Source organism: Hemicordylus capensis, chromosome 4 (genome assembly GCF_027244095.1).
Source record: "Hemicordylus capensis ecotype Gifberg chromosome 4, rHemCap1.1.pri, whole genome shotgun sequence".
Lineage (NCBI taxonomy): Eukaryota > Metazoa > Chordata > Lepidosauria > Squamata > Cordylidae > Hemicordylus > Hemicordylus capensis.
In genome coordinates, this window is record NC_069660.1 from 172,151,231 (window position 1) to 172,169,307 (window position 18,077).

An 18,077-nucleotide genomic window follows, 5' to 3' on the forward strand; every position below is an offset into this window, starting at 1 on the left:
CATTTCTACCCTGCTCTGTACGGACAATGCAGCAATTCCTTCTAGGACCCCCATAAGTCAGAGGAGCTCTGAAGGCCCTTGCACAGTACTGCAAGTAAGACCAGTTGGAAATCAACTGTCACAAAACCAAAATAATGGCCTTCACTAAGAGACCCATGACACACTCCTGGAATATAAACGGGCACAAAATTGAGCAGGTTTCGTGCTTTAGATACCTGGGCATGGTCTTCCATGTCTCTGGCAGCAGAAAAGCTCACTGCTCTCATGCTGCCCCAAACACCGAGAGGAGCACTACTGACATACTAAAATCCTTCTTATCAAGAAGAGGCCACTACATACAGTACCTGCAGCCCTTAAATTGTTTGAAGCCAAGTCACTGGCACAACTCCTCTATGGTGCTCAACTGGGCTCCTTCTCCAACTTTGCCCCATTGGAGCTTGTCCATTCCAAATTCCTAAGAGCAGTTCTCCAAGTTAGTGTGTCTCTAACACTAGCCTACATCTAGAGGCAGGTCTGGTGAAAGTGGAAGCCAGAGTTTGGATGGCCGTACTCAACTACTGGTTAAGATGATCCCTCCTCCCACTGGGTCTAACCCTCCTAACATTAGAGGACAATTTATCAGTCCACTTGGAAATGAACACTGCTGACAAAAATGGGGCTCTCCCCTCCCCTCTTACTTTCCATGGGCTATGAACCAACAGGCAACAACTCTCATCAAACAATGCATAATAGACATAGAGAGCCAAACTGATTTAGGCAGAGTGCCAAACTTCCTCATCATTGAAAGACTAAGATACACTGCATCTCCTGCTGTATACCTCATGCAGCTGGAAGCCCCCAAACACAGAAGGATCTTCACCCTGGTCTGCTGTTGTGCCCTTTCTTCGGCAATGCTAAAAGGCAGATATAAGAAGACCCCCTTCTCGGAACGCCTTTGCCCCTGTGAGTCTGGGCAAGTTGAAACAACAGAGCATGTCCTCCTCCATTGCCCATTCTACAGAGACATTTGTATCACCCTCATCCTTCCGCTATTAATTGAGTCCCCAGGTTGCCCAGGCCAGTCTTGTGTCTCTCTCCTGCTCCCTGACTCTAACCCATAACGTTGTTAACACATAACACATAATGTTGCCAAGTTTTGTGCGGCAGCATGTAAAATTCATCGGGTCCTGACTGACAGCAAGAACTAATCAGGCTTGACACAGCTCGTGGTCACACAGTTTATCACACTCCATAGCCTTTTATAGTTTTATAGTTTTTACTGACTGGGTAAAATTTTAACTTTCACAGACCTGAGTAGATTATAACCACTTAAAGCTCTTATATAGTCTTTTTACCTGTTTTAACTGTAGTTTTAAGATTGCTCACCGCAGCTTAACAGTAGCAGTATTGCAGTATATAGCTTTTAGCTTCTCTACTGTCTTCACAGTTCTGGGCATAGCCCATGTTAATGCTGCCTCGATGCTGTTTTAATTTTAATGTTTTAATGTAATCTACTTTATGCTGGTCAAAGACTGTAATAAAGATTGATTGACTGAGGAAATGTAAACCAGAAAGTATGAAGCAATGACAGAACTTTCTTTTCCAGAACACTGTTTTTCCTGCTCCCTCTTCAGTGTCTGCGTCAACAGCATGTCAAACTGTTCACATCCAGCGGCCTACCACACAGATAAACTGTTTTGTGTGGCAGGGAGAAAGTTACCCAATCTGTAAGGTGGACTACTGCCTGCAAGCAACTTGCCACCACAGAGAATGATTTCAAGTGACCTTAATATATTAGTTATCTGTAAATGCAGCCCTGCTCCTAACTACTACTACTACTACTACTACTACTACTACTACTACTACTACTACTAGCACAGCTCTTCTATTTGGTGCTCCTCTATTTGGAGCCAGCATGGTGTAGTGGTTAGAGTGCTGGACTAGGACCGGGGAGTCCCGAGTTCAAATCCCCATTCAGCCATGATACTTGCTGGGTGACTCTGGGCCAGTCACTTCTCTCTCAGCCTAACCTACTTCACAGGATTGTTGTGAGGAGAAACTGAAGTATGTAGAACACTGCTCTGGGCTCCTTGGAGGAAGAGTGGGATATAAAATGTAGATGATGATGATGATAATAGCACTTACATTTATATACCGCTCTATAGCCGGAGCTCTCTAAGCGGTTTACAATGATTTTAGCATATTGCCCCCAACATTCTGGGTACTCATTTTACCGACCTCGGAAGGATGGAAGGCTGAGTCAACCATGAGCACCTGGTCAGGATCGAACTTGTAACCTTCTGGTTACAGGGTGGCAGTTTTATCACTGCGCCACCAGGGCAGTGATAATGATAATGATAATGATAGTGATAATGATAATAATTAATAATTTGGGCACCATTTGGGCACCATAATTAATAATTTGGGCACCATCTCCTGAGAGAAAGTTTGAGAAGCTGGTAGGAGGTGATCACAAAAATCGGTGTGGGGGAGCCAGGGCAGGAGGCGCTTTAGTCGGTGCTGCTTCTTTGCACTGATCTGTGTGCAGAAAATGTCAACTCCTGTGTAGCTGCTTCTGGCAGTTGGTTGAGCTGCTCCAAGGGATAGCAAGACTTGATTAAACAGAAAGTAGCTTGGCAAGCAGAGACAGCAGGGCCTGCACTGTGTAATTGAATTGCAAGAGATGGATTATTCACCTTCTGTCCCCTCCATCCTGGGAGAATCAACAGGATAATAAAGAGAAGGGGCACACTGACCTCTGGGTATTTTTAGCTCTGTGCACTGGGGCAGATACAGTTACGGTTCTAGCCTTGCACCTGGAAGTCCTGCACAAAAACACCAGATTGAACATTTGCCTTTGCTTTTGACTCTGGTCCTTACACATCAATTTCCAAGAAAGGCAGGGTGTGATGAAAGCTGCGCTCTTCATCCATGGTCACTGAAACTGGGCTCTAGCATCTCAAAAAATGCCCCAACATGAAATCTCTAAACTTCTCCCCCAGCCTTACCCACCTAAGATAGATTGTAAATTATTTGTAAAAGGAACTTGTCATTCCTGGAATCTGCACAATACCTAGTGTGCTTTCAGTATGAAATAAATGTGGCTGGCTGCAGCTATTGTATTGCCTGCAGGCCCCTTCCTAAGTTGCTATTCTCCTTTCAGGGGATAAGATATGGAGACCCTGTATCAATTTCCATATGGGTGAGAAAGCAGCTGCACGGAGGTAGTTTATTTTGAATGGTAAAACAGCAAGATAACAAAGAGTTATGGAGCCTCTCCCTCCATTGCTCTTTTCTGCTCTCAGTTGTAGCCCCCAACCGTGGTAAGGGGGCCACCTGAGATGGCAGATTAGTTGAGGTGGATCATTGGACCTGACCTTGCTGATTGTTTCTGCCCATCTTCACTGGCTGTCCCTCTTCCCCCCACCCTTAGCCGGCCACTGCTGCTGCTCCTCCCATTCGCTGGATTTAAAAAAGGCAAAAAGAGAATGAATGGCGCAGAAGTGGAAGTAGTGGACACATAGATCAGTACAAAGAAGCACTGACTGAAGTGCCTCCTGCCCTGACTCCCCCATGTGGTGTTTTTGGTTAATCCATTCCTTGATCCAGGCCAGCTTTTGAATGGTGCTCTAGTTACTTGTATTCCACAGCCCCCAGCAAGTGCACTGAGGGCAGATTGCACTTGCCTCCCTGTACATAATATCTTTCTCATCAAACGGTTAAAATTCCTGCTTCAACTCCACTGTTTTGTCCTTGCATACCACAACTCTCTCCTCGGGATTCTACACCCCACACCTCTTTGCTGTCACCTCCTGACTACCAGCTTCTCAAACTTTGTCCTAGGAGATAATGCCCAAACAGAGTTGCTGCGTTAGTAGTAATTAGGAGCAGGGCTTAACTCATGGATATACGGCAGAGGATAGGCCCCTACCCTGCTCTCCTCTACACATTTTCTCTTTGTTCTCCTCTGTGTGTTGGGTTTTTTTTTAATCCAGGGTGTGGGAGGAGGAGCAGTGGTGGTGGTACTAGTGCACTATCCGAAAGTGTCATGTGAGGAAAGGGAGTGCATGTATGGCATCGTGCTTGCTAACAGGGAAAGGGAGGACAGCATACAATGCCAAGTGGCATTTGGCACCATGCTGCCTCTGGCATCCCAGTTTCTGGAGATGAAATTCTTTAGGTTAACCATCTGGGATTTTACCCTTTAGCCATATGTTGGTTATGTGGGGCCAGCCCTTAAACTTGATGCCGAAAATTATACTAGTATTTTTTAAAAGCTATTATTGTAAGGTAAACTTTGGTGGCTGCTCTATGGGAGGAGGGAGATTGTTGATAATGTTGAAGCTGTCCGTTGTATTTGAAGGCATAACCTCACTAGTCTTCTGAGCTTGGTATTTCCCATGAGAGTTTAGTGTGCACTTAGCTTGACAGATCTAATGTTGGAATTCAGCTGTCTGATTTATTGCTTTGTGAGCATTGATTTCATCTCTTTGCAATGCTGAGTTATCTACTCAAGGCTGAACATCCCAGTGCAATGTTCCTACATATATTAGGTTTTTGCTAACTCCATTAGCAGACTCATGAGAAGAGCTTGAAGTTCTTACCCCCTTGAAAATGGAGGATATAACACAGGATTAATCCTGGTTGAAATTTGTCTTTTGTTTAGACTGCATAGCAAAGACTGGACAGAAGATTGTGTGTGTGTGTGTGTGTGTGTGTGTGTGTGTGTGTGTGTGTGTGTGTGTGAATAGACAGAAGGATGTAAACATATATCAACTGTGCACTTAGTTTTTATTGTTATTGCCACACTAGCGGTTTAACAAATTTAATTCAATACAAATAAACACACACACACACACCCCCAAAAAACCAAAAAACCTTAAAGCCACAACTGGGAAAATAACAGGCTTTATATGTATAAAGCTTTACATGAAGGCTTTTTATGTATAAAACACTTTTCTATATCAAAAGATTGAAAATGAATTTTATACTGACATAAGATACGTCTTAAGTACAGGAATAGGGTATCCAGAACTAGAAAAAGAGTAGGTTCTATTGTCAAGAAACAAACAAAAGATTTTACATAAATGAATAATATAGGATTAATAACTACATTAATGACTGCCAAAAGGCATGAATCCATGCCATGAGTAAAAGGCCTAAGTCCATGCTGAATAAAAACTCAGGCCTGTTGAACCAAAAAGGCAATAAATGATACAATACTAAGGTATCTGGTAATCATCCTGTTTTGAATGAAATTCTCTTCAAGTAAAGTAAAAGTAAAATGTGTCATCAAGTTGGTGTCAACTGCTGGTGACTACAGAGCCCTGTGGTTTTCTTTGGTAGAATACAGGAGGGGTTTACCATTGCCTCCTCCTGCGCAGTCTGAGATGATGCCTTTTAGCATCTTCCTATATTGCTGCTGCCCAATATAGGTATCATTGGGGATTTGAACCGGCAAGCTCTGGCTTGCTAATCAAGTCATTTCCCTGCTGTGCGATACTGCATTTTAAACATTTTGCAAACCCGAAGCTCAGGTATTTAACAATACAGTGTTTTCTTCGTACTTACTGCCTAGACCCTGCCCTGCAACAAACTCAGGTGCCTACTCTGTTCCCATATCCACTTGAGCAACTTTATCACAGGACCTAAAAACATCAGCCATACCATTATCAGAGGCTCATTCACTTGCTTTTCCTCCAACATGAGATGTGCTGTTACCTGCCAACATTATCTTTCTGTTATCTCTATAGGACAAACAAGTCAATATCTAAGCAAAAAAAAAGAAAAAAGAAAAAAAGACATAAAACTGACAAAGAATGGCAATACACTATGCAGAAACCAGTGGGGGAACATTTCAGTTTCACAGGATTCTCTACTGCTGACCTAAAAGTCATAATTAACCCCTGCTAACTTGGCAAAGAGGAAACTTTTAATGTGGTGATTCTCTTTATTTAGCAGCGGGAGAGTAACTGGCCCTATCCACTCCCAGCATAGCACCTCCAGTGACTGTTGCTGGTGTCTATCTTATGTTTCTTTTTAGATTGTGAGCCCTTTGGAGACAGGGAGCCATTTTATTTATTTATTATTTCTCTGTGTAAACGGCCCTGAGTCATTTTTGGAAGGGCAATATAGAAATCAAAATAATAATAATAATAATAATAATAATAATACGCTGGATCGTAAGACCAGGAAAATAATGACCATCAATCATGCTCTGCACGCCCGCAGTGATGTAGATAGGCTATACCTCCCTCGCAGCTCAGGCGGAAGAGGAATGCTGCAAGTCCATCAAACAGTAGAGGAGGAGAAAAGAGGCCTTGAAGAATATATCAAGGACAGTGAAGAAGATGCACTTAAAATGGTCAATAACGCGAAACTATTCAACACCAATGAAAGAAAGCAGGCCTACAACAAAGAACAAGTCAAGAACCGAGCAGAAAAATGGAGAAATAAGCCCCTGCATGGTCAATATTTGCACAATATAAGTTGAAAATCAGACATCACCAAGACCTGGCAATGGCTTAAGAATGGCAACTTGAAGAAAGAAACAGAGGGTTTAATACTGGCTGCGCAAGAACAGGCACTAAGAACAAATGCAATAAGAGCAAAAGTCAAAAAATCCACCACAAACAGCAAGTGCCGCCTTTGTAAAGAAGCAGATGAAACAGTGGACCACCTAATCAGCTGTTTTAAAAAGATCGCACAGACTGACTACAAACAAAGGCATGACAAGGTAGCAGGGATGATACACTGGAACATCTGCAAAAAATACAAGCTACCTGTAGCCAAAAATTGGTGGGACCATAAAATTGAAAAAGTTGAAGAAAATGAAGATGTAAAAATATTATGGGACTTCCGACTACAAACAGACAAACATCTGCCACACAATACACCAGATATAACTGTAGTCGAGAAGAAAGAAAAACCAGTTAAAATAATCGACATAGCAATACCAGGGGAGGGGATAGCAGAATAGAAGAAAAAGAAATAGAAAAAAATCACCAAATACAAAGATCTACAAATTGAAACTGAAAGGCTGTGGCAGAAAAAGACCAAAATAATCCCAGTAGTAATTGGCGCCCTAGGTGCAGTTCCAAAAGACCTTGAAGAGTACCTCAACACCATAGGGGTCACAGAAATCACCATCAGCCAATTACAAAAAACAGCTTTACTGGGAACAGCCTATATTCTGCGATGATATCTATAACAATTGACAATAAAATTCAGCCATCCCAGGTCCTTGGGAAGGACTCGGTGTGTGGATAAAACAAACCAGTCAATAGCACCTGTCTGAATGTGTAAACAAGAGATAATTTAAAAACACCCTCAAAAACCCGAATGCTGTTTAACAGAAAAGCAACAAGAACTAAAGCAAAAAGTAACTGAGCACATGAACCAAACAACCACCAGGGTTCGACTTCCAGCTCTAAAAACAGTTGCCAAAAAACAACTTGCTCAGGCATTAAAAGATGTCAGTGCTGCACTTGCAGAAATAACAACCAATAATTTGCAAGAAATAAACCAACTAATGTACAGTGCAGCAACAACACCACAAGAGCTCGGATATAAGATCACTGGACCTGTAAAAAATGAAAGTAGTACACACCTAAATGGAAGATTTGATTAGAAAATAAAATTGCCAGGCTTAGATCAGATGCTAGTAAATTGAAAAACATGAAAGACAAGAAGCTGAAGAATGAAAACACCAAACAGTATCTGATCCAAAAATACCACCTAGATTCAAGGAAAATTAGAGAAATCCTGGAAATAATAAAGCAGCAAATAACAGCAGTGTCAAAGAAGGTTAGCAGATACGAAGCCAGAATTACGCAACACAGGCAGAATCTCCAATTCCAGTCGAATCAGAGACGTTTCTACCAAAGCATAGAAGGAGAAACTGCAAGAAACGTAGAAACACCAAATAAAGAAGAAACAGTGCAATTCTGGGGGAAAATATGGGACAATCCAATAGATTATAATAAAAAAGCAGGCTGGGTGAAAGAGGTCGAAAAATGTAACCAATAAATGCAAGATCTAATAATAACACCAGAATTAATAAGTGAAAGAGCAAAGAAAATTAAAAATTGGACTGTTCCAGGCTACGATGAACTGCATGGCTTTTGGCTTAAACACAAAGTCCTTCCCAAGGACCTGGGATGGCTGAATTTTATTGTCAGTTGTTATAGATATCGTCGCAGAATATAGGCTGTTCCCAGTAAAGCTGCTTTTTGTAATTGGCTGATGGTGGTTTCTGTGGCCCCTCGATTTCCAACACCTTCTCCACCTGCGCCTGAGCAACTTCTTCAGTTGGTGGTAATTCTTCTTCCATATCTTGATCCTGTGTTGCTCTTTGCAGTTCTTCCAGCTCAACTCCTGTGAATACTTTATTTCTTATTATGTATCTTCTCTGGTCTGCTAGCCTTTGTTCTGTTATTTCTGTATCTGGATGCTTCTCTTTCCAAATTTGGTACATTCTTTTTAAATAACCTCTTCTAGTTGGACTAGACTTGTAATAGCAGATCATTATTTCCTTGTTGGCATTTTTCGTATATTTTTTTCGGTTAAGTGACGTTTCTTCCAGTAACCTTGCTGTCTTCAGCCCTGGTTGCTCAACTGAAGATCCTGAGTCCTGTTGCCCACTTGCCACCAGATGTCCAGGGACTATAGCACCTGGCGCGGTCCTTGTTGACCCAGGCGGCGACCGATCCGGTATAGATTTATGAAAGCTACGTCTCACCATATTGTTGATGGGAGAGGCACTCTTTGTCTGGCTCCTCTGGTGAGACCTGTCCAGTATGGTTGGACCTCTGGCATAGCTCTCACCTTCCTCAGAGCACACAAGCCCCACAACCATGCCAAGGTAGTGCCTCACTGGGGGTATTATTATTATTATTATTATTATTATTATTATTATTATTATTTCGATTTCTATACTGCCCTTCCAAAAATGTATACTCAGGGGGAAGGGGGGAGTTGCATGAGGGCTCCCATCGTGACCCCACAATCCCTCCAAGTGTGCACTCTTCATTAGTGAGAATCTCAGCGAGTGCGTCTTTTCAATATACCTGCTCTTTTCAATATATCTCTTTTTTTTCTGTGGAAGCTTTCTTTGTGCCTGTAGAGTTTGTAAACTCCGTTGAGTTTGTCACAGTGCTTTTAAATGAATCTTGCCTATCTCCCATCTGATGTATTCTCTCTTCCTAGATAATCTCTGGAATGATCAAAATCTGGAGGCAGATCTTGACCTTCCCCCAGGATGGAGGAAGATCCGTGACTCCTCAGGGACCTACTACTGGCATGTGCCCACTGGCACTACTCAGTGGCAACATCCATCCTGCACTTCTGGCCCAGGGTCCAGTGGAGAAGCTGCTTTACCTGAAATGGTATCAAGATTCTAAGTCCTTCCTTGCATGATCAATGCTGTTGACATAATTGGTACAAGTAGTCCAACCCTTTCTCTCTATAGATTCCAACATATCACCCATTAGGGTTTTTTTAACACATATCAACAAAGGCAAATTTGCTTTTTTCACACTGCATGGCAACTAGACTTGCAGAAATGGTAAAATTTTACAGGGTAGTAGCTATGGATTCAGTCCCAGCTTGCGGCATTGGTATATCTGAATGCTTCAGCATGTTCTTGGTCCTGCTGGACAAGAGAGACATCTCATTTTCAAAGCTGACAATAAGGTCTTATAATGCCATCCTGAGGGCAGGTATGTTGGGAGATGAGGAATAACAGTAACTTGACTGCGTGCACAACCATGGAAAATGAGGACATCACAGCTACTATTTTCCATAGTGTTTAAGTGCTAAAACATCATGTTGGATCGATGATGATAATGATGATGATAATATAAATAAATTAATCTGTATTGTTTAGCCACCCCATAACAAATTGTTCTCTGGATGGCTCACAATACAATATTAAAATGTCCAATAAAAACACACAAAACACATTAAATCACAACAGAATATCAAAAAACTTCAAAATACAACACTTTTAAAAAACTTTTTAAAAAAATCAGTTTTAAAAATCAAATTTAAAAAGCCAAAGTGAACACAAAGGTCTTCACCTGGTGTCGAAAAGAAGAAAGAGATGGTGCCAAAAGGAGCCTTTTCAGTGTGATCCTGAGCATGTTTACATGAATTGATTTCAGTATGGCTTCCAAGTAACTATATTTAGGATGCAACTTTAGTCAGCATCAGCTGAGGCCATCCATTAAAGTACTGTGAATGTCCAGGATAAAATAAATTAACTGTAATCAATGCTAAAACCTATTGATTTATCATATTTTAATCCATGCAGTAAAGTCAGCATGTTCATTGGAGAACCAAGCTGCTTTTTACCAAGATTTAGCTCAATCTATATATTTCAAACGAACTGCCAAAAATTTATAGAAAAAAGGGCGTAGATTCTGGCTGAATAATGAACTCTTGCCAAACTGTCAGTCCAGTTTGACCTTACAGAGTAACTCAGTAGAAGGGTCTTGCATATATTACCCAAAGGATGAGGAAAGAAGAAGTCACCTGCACTAGTTGCATAGGAATATATTAAGCTGCTTAATACTTGGTCATACCCTTAGCCCATCAAACCTACTGTTAGATCACTGGCAGCGATTTTCCAGGATCTCACACAAATTCTTTACTATCCCTTGATATGTGAGATCCTTTTGCTACCTGAGATTCATGATTAATACTCATCTGCAGTCCAGACTGGTGTGTGTTGGGGAATCAGGAGTGTGGTCACTAGCAGTCCTGTGGAAATCAGGTGCACTTTAACAAGGAATCTATCCCCACAAAATGCCCTGCTCACATGAGGCTTGAATGCTAAAAACAATATGACAGAGTGTTTTCTCCCAAGTTGGCTTCCTTCCTGAAGGAACTCTCATGAGCTTCTCCTCTTTCCTTATTCAGGATCTTCAGGCTGCTACAGTAAGGCGTGTACCAAGGGAGAGACCTATCCCAAGCCCAATGGCATCATTGCCCAGAAGGTAGGGTTGTCTGCCCAGGCCACTTTGCCAAGGCACTTGGACATATCTCATCTGAGTGAGAGAGAGGTTTCTGGGGCTAGTAAAATTCTCCTCTAGTGATCTCCTAAGTCACATCGATCTGTGCAGATGCATAAGCTAGCGGGTTTGTTCCTGATCCATGAGCCTTTGGTCTGTCTCCTTTTAGTCAGTAAGAAACATTGCTCCTCTGCTCCAGTATCTGTCCTAGTATGTTTCCTGATGTCTTTGCAGCAGGAACTCTTCCAAAGTAGAGAGCACCCTTGGACTGAAGGGAGCAAGTTGAGCAGATGTAATGGTTATAAGTGATCTATGGAATTAAAACAACAACAATAGTTAATTAGCGCCTGTATAGCACCTTTCAGTGTTCAGAGCATTTCACTTGTATTTTCTTGCAATCCCTACAACAATCCTGAAAGGTAAGTATTATCAGTGGGGGGCACTGAGGCTGAGAGGGAGTAGATTGCTTTAGGACATCTAGTGTGGTTGTGACAGTGATGACATTTGAAATGAGGACTTCCTGATTCATGCTCAGCCTTTTAGCCACCACACTACATCAGCTCTGGAGAGTCTTTGGCTATGGCCAATGGGAACTTAGTACCACTCTGAGATAAACTTAGTGAGATGCCACAGAGCTAAGAGACTGATTTAATGAATTAACTCATTCATTAATTCATTAACATATTTTCATACCGCCCAAAACCTACGTCTCTGAGACCCATACTCTGCCATTGCCATGGGATTTGTTCTGGGGATGAACAGGAGCCCACGAGGGTTGTGCCATGGATGTGACTGAGAACCTCAATGTCACTGCTATGCTTGTCTACCTGTTACAGGACATCTCTGACCTGGCATGGGGAGGAGTATCATCAGGGCAACACAGAGCCTGGCTCCAAGGTACAGTCAGGTGAGGTGGGGGACACAGGGGGCACTTAGTTCAGAAACCTGACTGGCAGAGGAAGCCCCTTTCTTTGGGACAAGGGAGATGAGGGCAGCATAGGTAAGGCCCTTTCTTGGAGGCAGCAGGAAAGGATTTGTCCCTCTGAACTTGGCAGGTGATGTCAGGCTATTCTGTGAAACACTGGGAGACTCTCCCTTGTTTTCTTATAAATGTGTGCTCTGACCGTCATTCCTGCAGCTTAGTGTCCCCCACTCTGAATCCAAGATCACTTAATATGTTTTAACCACCCTTTTGTTCATATGAAAGGTCAAATAGTAATGAGTAGCTAAGAACATGTAAGTGATCGTGTTCAAGCCCATCTAGTCACTTTGCGACATCTCCTCCATCCTGAACCCAACATCCCCTTTCCTCCCTGGAACCAACATGAGAAAACCACAAGTGCAGTCAGGTAACCCCAACAGTTCTATGCTGGAGTTAGCTGCTCTTGAACAGCCGTTACTTGTTTGCTTTTTAAAACAAAAAACAAAAAAGAGTGAGTGACATACAATACAAAAGATAAAAACAATGCAATACAAACAATACAATACAAAAGATAAAAACAATACAAAAGATAAAAACAGCAATGTATTTAAAGCCTCCATAAAGCACCTCAACATCGTAAAACAAAGATGGTGATAAATTAAGGCTGCAAGATGTAACCAAGTAATTGGTTAGATTAATCGAGGATAAACCTCTTGCTAGCAGGAGCATCTTTTTAGTCAATAGGGCAAGACACTGAAACAAATAATCTTAATGTAATCACATTTAAAAATTGGCAGGCCACAGGTACCATCTCAAGAGATATTCCCCCTTCTCTTACACATAATAGGAATGCCTCTTCTAAGATGAAAAATGTATAAAAATGTGATAGATAGATAGATACATAAATAAATGATACCTGGCATCCCTGCATCATTGAATAACAAAGACACATTTTTCTTTCTTTCCGAACTATTGTTTTATCCAGATTTAATATTTCTATTCCCTTTCCCAGGATTAGCAGCAAGCACAGCCTGAGTGTTTGGAGATACATTCTTGCACAATTCATTCCTGTTGCTAGATCATCATAGAAATATTTAAGGACTCTGCCTCAGAAGAAGAAATTATTCTAACCAGGATAATTCATCCGAGTTCCCCAGCCTTGAAACATGGCAGTCTGGGTTCAATATACTGTATAGCACAACTAGCAAGATCCTACCTGAAGAATCTTGCTAGTTCTGCTGTAAATTCAACTTTGTACTGCTGTACGGTTTCAGGCTGAACACAGATGAATTAGCTGGTTAATAATTTCTGCTTCTGAGGCAGGGCACATTAATGTGTTAATCTGATGAAGACAGAGGATAAAGAAGGATTGCATGCATGTAACATTCCAAAATGCAGCTTCTAACTTAAAACAAATATGTGCATCCTCTTTCACTCAAGTGACTTCTGCTGAAGAATTTGCTTTCATTGTGGGAGGGAGACACGATCCTATCAATATCCTTTTAATGAGTTTATTCCTGGTAACCTCTTCTCTGCAGATATCCCCCAAAGTCCCCCCTCCCACCATCAGATACAAAATTACCCAGAACGGTTTGCTAGGCAACCTTTTCCCACCTAAAGGAAGAGAAATTTCTTTCCTGCATGGGTAATTAATGAGGGATTGGAAACTAGAGAGTTGCAGGTTAGTTCACTGGAATGCCTTTTGGCCACCAGTCTGAGGTGTGAATTTCCAACAAGCTACAATTTGATAGGAGAAAGAAAAACTAAACAGTTTCATCTTCTAAGTAACCGGCCCTGAGTCTATCTGCATCTAGTATGACACCCACCATATAATGACAAGTATGAGGGCTTCATTATGGCATAGAACTGACAGGTCAGAGAATATAGCAGCCTTAGTGAAAAGCAAAAACAGTCAACCGATTGGATGTTTTTTTGTGCGGGAGGGATTTCAGGTGGAGCTACCCCGAGTGTCGGTGATAGTTAGATTTGTGACAGCAGGCTGTAGGCACAATGTTGCCAGTAGTCAGATGAGGAGAGGGGCTGTTCCTGTTCTCCACACTAGTCCAGATGCCCCCTACAAGTAGCAAATGGACTGGGCTTTATCACTGAAGGGCTGGGGTGGGGAGGCCCTAAGACCTGCCTTATGGTGACCCCTGTATGTTTCCCCTACCAGTGCTTCGTTGTGCGTTCCTTGGGCTGGGTGGAGATCCCTGAGGAGGACTTGGCCCCTGGCAAAAGCAGCATCGCTGTGAATAATTGTATCCAGCAACTCTCTCAGAGCAAGTGTATGAATTGGGACCCTGCAGACAGATGGGGTGAGGTGAGTGCCAAAGACATGGAGGGGGGATTTGCTCATAGTCTGAGACCTGACTCCTGCCCTCCCCAGTGGACTCCCAGCAGCAGCCCCCTTGCTGAACACACCCATTGCTCTCTTGGGCCCAGGTGCTATCTTGTTTTCCTCCCTACTTTCCCAGGCATGGACATGTGCATACTCGGCTGGGTACCTCAGTTCCTGCCTTCCCCAGCCGTCTTAGTGATGCTGTTTCTCCCTTCCATCCCTTGCATTACAGGCAGATGTCATTAGGCACCATCTTGGATGGCCTGGGATAAACATCCCAGTCCCATTCTTGGCCTTCCCCCTGAAGGGGGCATCATTAGAGTGCTTGCTGGGAGAGGCACAGGGAGGGGGCTTTCCACTCCCACACAGTGCCTGAGTCACAGTCCTCTAGTCTCCTCTCCCAGGGCCAGAACATGGTGATGATCCTGAAGAAGGACACAATGAGTTTAGTGGACCCTTTGGACCACAGCCTCATCCACAGTCAGCCCATCATCAACATCCGTGTCTGGGGGGTGGGCTGCAACAATGGCAGGTGAGTGGTGGCCTTTCCTGGCAGAGGGGAGGGGAGGTGCTGCTGCTGGCATTCACCTTCAGGGGCAACTTCTCAATCTTAGCACTGTACCAAGCTGGGGTGTTGCCACAGACCGGGATGTGGGGCACAGTCTTGGAATGGGGGACGCCTTCATCCTGCTCTCCTTGTCTTCCCCTGGGGTCTGCTCCCTACAAAGAGACACTGGCTCCTCCTCCCATCAGAGGCGACTACAGTTGAGCCAACAAGGTTGCTCCTTCTTGTACTCTGCATTAACCAGCCTTTCTTCTTTCCCTACACGCTGTTCTTGACCAAGGGACAGGTAAGGTGCCCTCTTCCTCCTGCAGCAAGGACCAGTGCTGGGAGCCCTGCCCTTGCTCATTGGGCTTTCCTCTCCTTGCAGGGATTTTGCTTTCGTGGCCAGTGACAAGGACACGTGTATGCTGAAGTGCCATGTCTTCCACTGCAATGTGCCTGCCAAGGCCATTGCCAAGGCCCTGCATGAAATGTGCTCCAAGGTATCCCTCCCAACTTGTGGCACAGTTCTTTTATACACACATACACGTAAGAAGAACTCTGGCTCCACCATTTCCCCAGTCCTTGCAGAGCAGTAGGAGTTCTCCGCAAACTAGTCTGCTCTCAGTTTGCAAGGAGATGACTGGTGGAGTTTCTTCCTGGCTGGCTGATAGCCTGGAAAAACCATCCTTTAAATCAGACACTCATCAGGTCTCAGCTGATGGAGGAGCAAAGCTGCAAAGGCAGCTGCACTTCTGTGTGTTCTCACTCCCCTTGCTTGGGAGTAAGTCCATTTCAGCTAGGTGGAATTGACTTCTGCGTAAATAGGCATAGGATCATAGGCATAGGATCAAGCAAGGGGGCTTCCCATTTGAATTCTGATCACATTCTTGGAGATCAAAAGTGCTATATTCTTACCCTCATGGTCGCGGTGTTCCTTTCAATCTCAGAAAGGCTTCCTTCCTGAGTTTTGCCACCTGCACTCCCCCAGTTTAGACAATAACTCCCAGTGAAGATCCCAGTCTGTAACAGCACCTCTCTGTCTCATAGATCATGGCTGAACGAGCAGTGGCAAGTAACAGCCTCACTCGATCTGTCACGCTTGAACCCATCACTCCTGAGGACTTATCTCTGCAAGGTAATAGGATTTTCAATTCTGCAAGACCCTCAGCAGAGCACACGGAGCTACATATCTGCTCTTTATCCTTTCTCTGCTGAGACAGAACTGGAGAAATTATTATGCCCAAACTGGTCCAAAGAGTCACACTGGTTTATGCTATCCTGAAAGAACCTCTGTGATTCTAGAAGAATGAAAAAAACAAAAAGCACTGGACCACATCTATTACATCTTAAAGATACTTTTACTGGCCCACAAATGAGTTGGAAAAAATATGTAGAGGTCCTTTGGTTGGTGGGAGGGGTTTGAAGAAAGCTATCCTGCTCTCACAGGGATACACTCAAAGTATCCTCTCACAGGCAGACACTCAAAGAGGGTCTGAGGAGACTCTTCTCCCCTTCCCTTTCTTGGATGCACCATGAGCTGATCTGTGAGTGTAATACTTTTGTGGGATGCTGCTATGTCTTTTAAGATGAGGAGGAAACCTCTGCAACAATCATGATTAAATGAAAAAGCAAACTTACTCCAGAAAGTGGAGAAGAAAGTTCAGAAAGTGGGTGGGCATCTAAATGGCAGATCCCAACTGCTGACCACTCATGCCATTGAAAAAACACAGGAAAGTTTGATTCCAAGTAAATGTCTCCATATTCCTGGCAGTCTATGAAGGGCAGCTCCATTGGCATTTAGGGCTTACTTTCAAACATGGAGGAATTTGCATGATCCCGATTAGACAATATTTGCACTGGCCTCCAGTGCAAAACTTGATAGCTCCGACAAAAACTTGCAAATTTCAGCTTTCAGTATTAGTCAGATGAAAGAGCAGACAATCTCGGGGGACTGGGGAGGAGGCTTTCTTCACTCTACTCACCCGCCTGCCTCCTGTCTTGTGAAACATGTCATAAGCCACTGTTCCCATTTCCTCCCATTCATTTAAGGGCAGAATTGTAGGCTTCATAACCACTTTCTTCCATTCCTGTGGACTGAGCCATTTTTGGAAGGGTGGTATAGAAATTGAATAAATAAATAATGAATGAATGAATGAAGCCAATACTTCATGGTTGTCAGTGTTTGAGCTGGCCTTTGTGGCTGTCCTCTTAACAGCAGTTTGATCTGCAGGTGATTGTGGTTGTCTTCATGCCAGTGTAAAGCTTCACCTGCCGATTTCTTCCTCTCAAACTGCCGCTGTTAAAGGAACAGAAGCAGCACAGGCTGTTGTTTTTCCTGGCCAGTTGGCACCCCGCTACTCCAGTCATCCTAAGCACACTACTAGGATGTAAGTCTTACGGCACTCTGTGGGACTTTCTCCTTGGTAAGCATGCTTAGGATCGAGATGGAAGGCTAAGCACCTACCAGCCATGTTTCAGCACCTGCTTTCCTGTAATGGCCTGGGGTTGGTTTGCTAAGCAGCACAATGGAGACTCTGCTGTGCTCACTGTCTCTTGCTCCTGGCAGTTGACATTCTGGATGCCGTGCAAGAATCTCTGCAGAAATACGAAGCTTTGTATATCGGCAGCTTACCCGTGTCCAAGGCTATGGGTAGGTAGTGCTCATTGAATTCTGTAACCTATGTCTCTGTGTGATGGCCTACGCTCTGCTTCGTGGTTGGCAGGTGCTGACGGACATTTGTCAGTGCGAAGTGAGTGTAAGAAAGGAGTGATTCTCAAGGGGCCTTGCAAGCCTCCTTGTCTAGCACAGGAGCCCTCCTGCTAGTGCCTCAGCCTTGTCAGGGGGCGATGAGAGTGGAAACCCATTTCCTTTTCCATAGCTCAATCTGCTTTTGAGCCAGAGCCAGAGCCAAGCAACAGATAAGGTTGGGGGCATCTATTAGAAAACATGATTTCCCTCATATTTTCCCCTTTGCAGGTAGAAAAATGACCTGGTGTGGCAATGTTGACTGCACATGAGAGCAATCAGATCTGCAACCTGCAAGGCTTCATTTCAGTAAAAAAAACAAAATTAAAAACCCGAAACCAAACCAAAGAAAAAAGTAAAAGAAAGTCATGCCCTTGAGTCGGCGTCAATTCCTGGCGACCACAGAGCCCTGTGGTTGTCTTTGGTAGAATACAGGAGGGGTTTACCATAGCCTGGGAAACATACTAGCGGGGATTCGATTTTGAACCAGCAACCTCTTGCTCGCTAGGCAAGAAAACCCAGTCCTAAATCTC

At 43.5% G+C, this 18,077-nt stretch overlaps 1 protein-coding gene across 10 annotated transcripts in view; it reads left to right on the forward strand.

The window, feature by feature from the left end:
- APBB3 (amyloid beta precursor protein binding family B member 3) overlaps positions 1-18,077 on the forward strand; it is a 43,111-nt gene that overhangs the window by 20,612 nt on the left and 4,422 nt on the right. For 3 of the 10 annotated variants that reach the window (XM_053246455.1, XM_053246456.1, XM_053246461.1), the window contains 8 exons: positions 9,187-9,365; positions 11,828-11,888; positions 14,087-14,233; positions 14,656-14,783; positions 15,097-15,102; positions 15,184-15,298; positions 15,846-15,933; positions 17,365-17,448. In XM_053246455.1, the coding sequence (XP_053102430.1) occupies positions 9,187-9,365; positions 11,828-11,888; positions 14,087-14,233; positions 14,656-14,783; positions 15,097-15,102; positions 15,184-15,298; positions 15,846-15,933; positions 17,365-17,448 (808 nt within the window). Of the gene's footprint in view, positions 1-8,208; positions 8,296-9,186; positions 9,366-10,899; positions 10,977-11,827; positions 11,889-14,086; positions 14,234-14,655; positions 14,784-15,096; positions 15,103-15,183; positions 15,299-15,845; positions 15,934-17,364; positions 17,449-18,077 lie in introns of those variants that run through there. The other 7 variants (XM_053246459.1, XM_053246464.1, XM_053246460.1 and 4 more) reach the window with 6 other exon arrangements.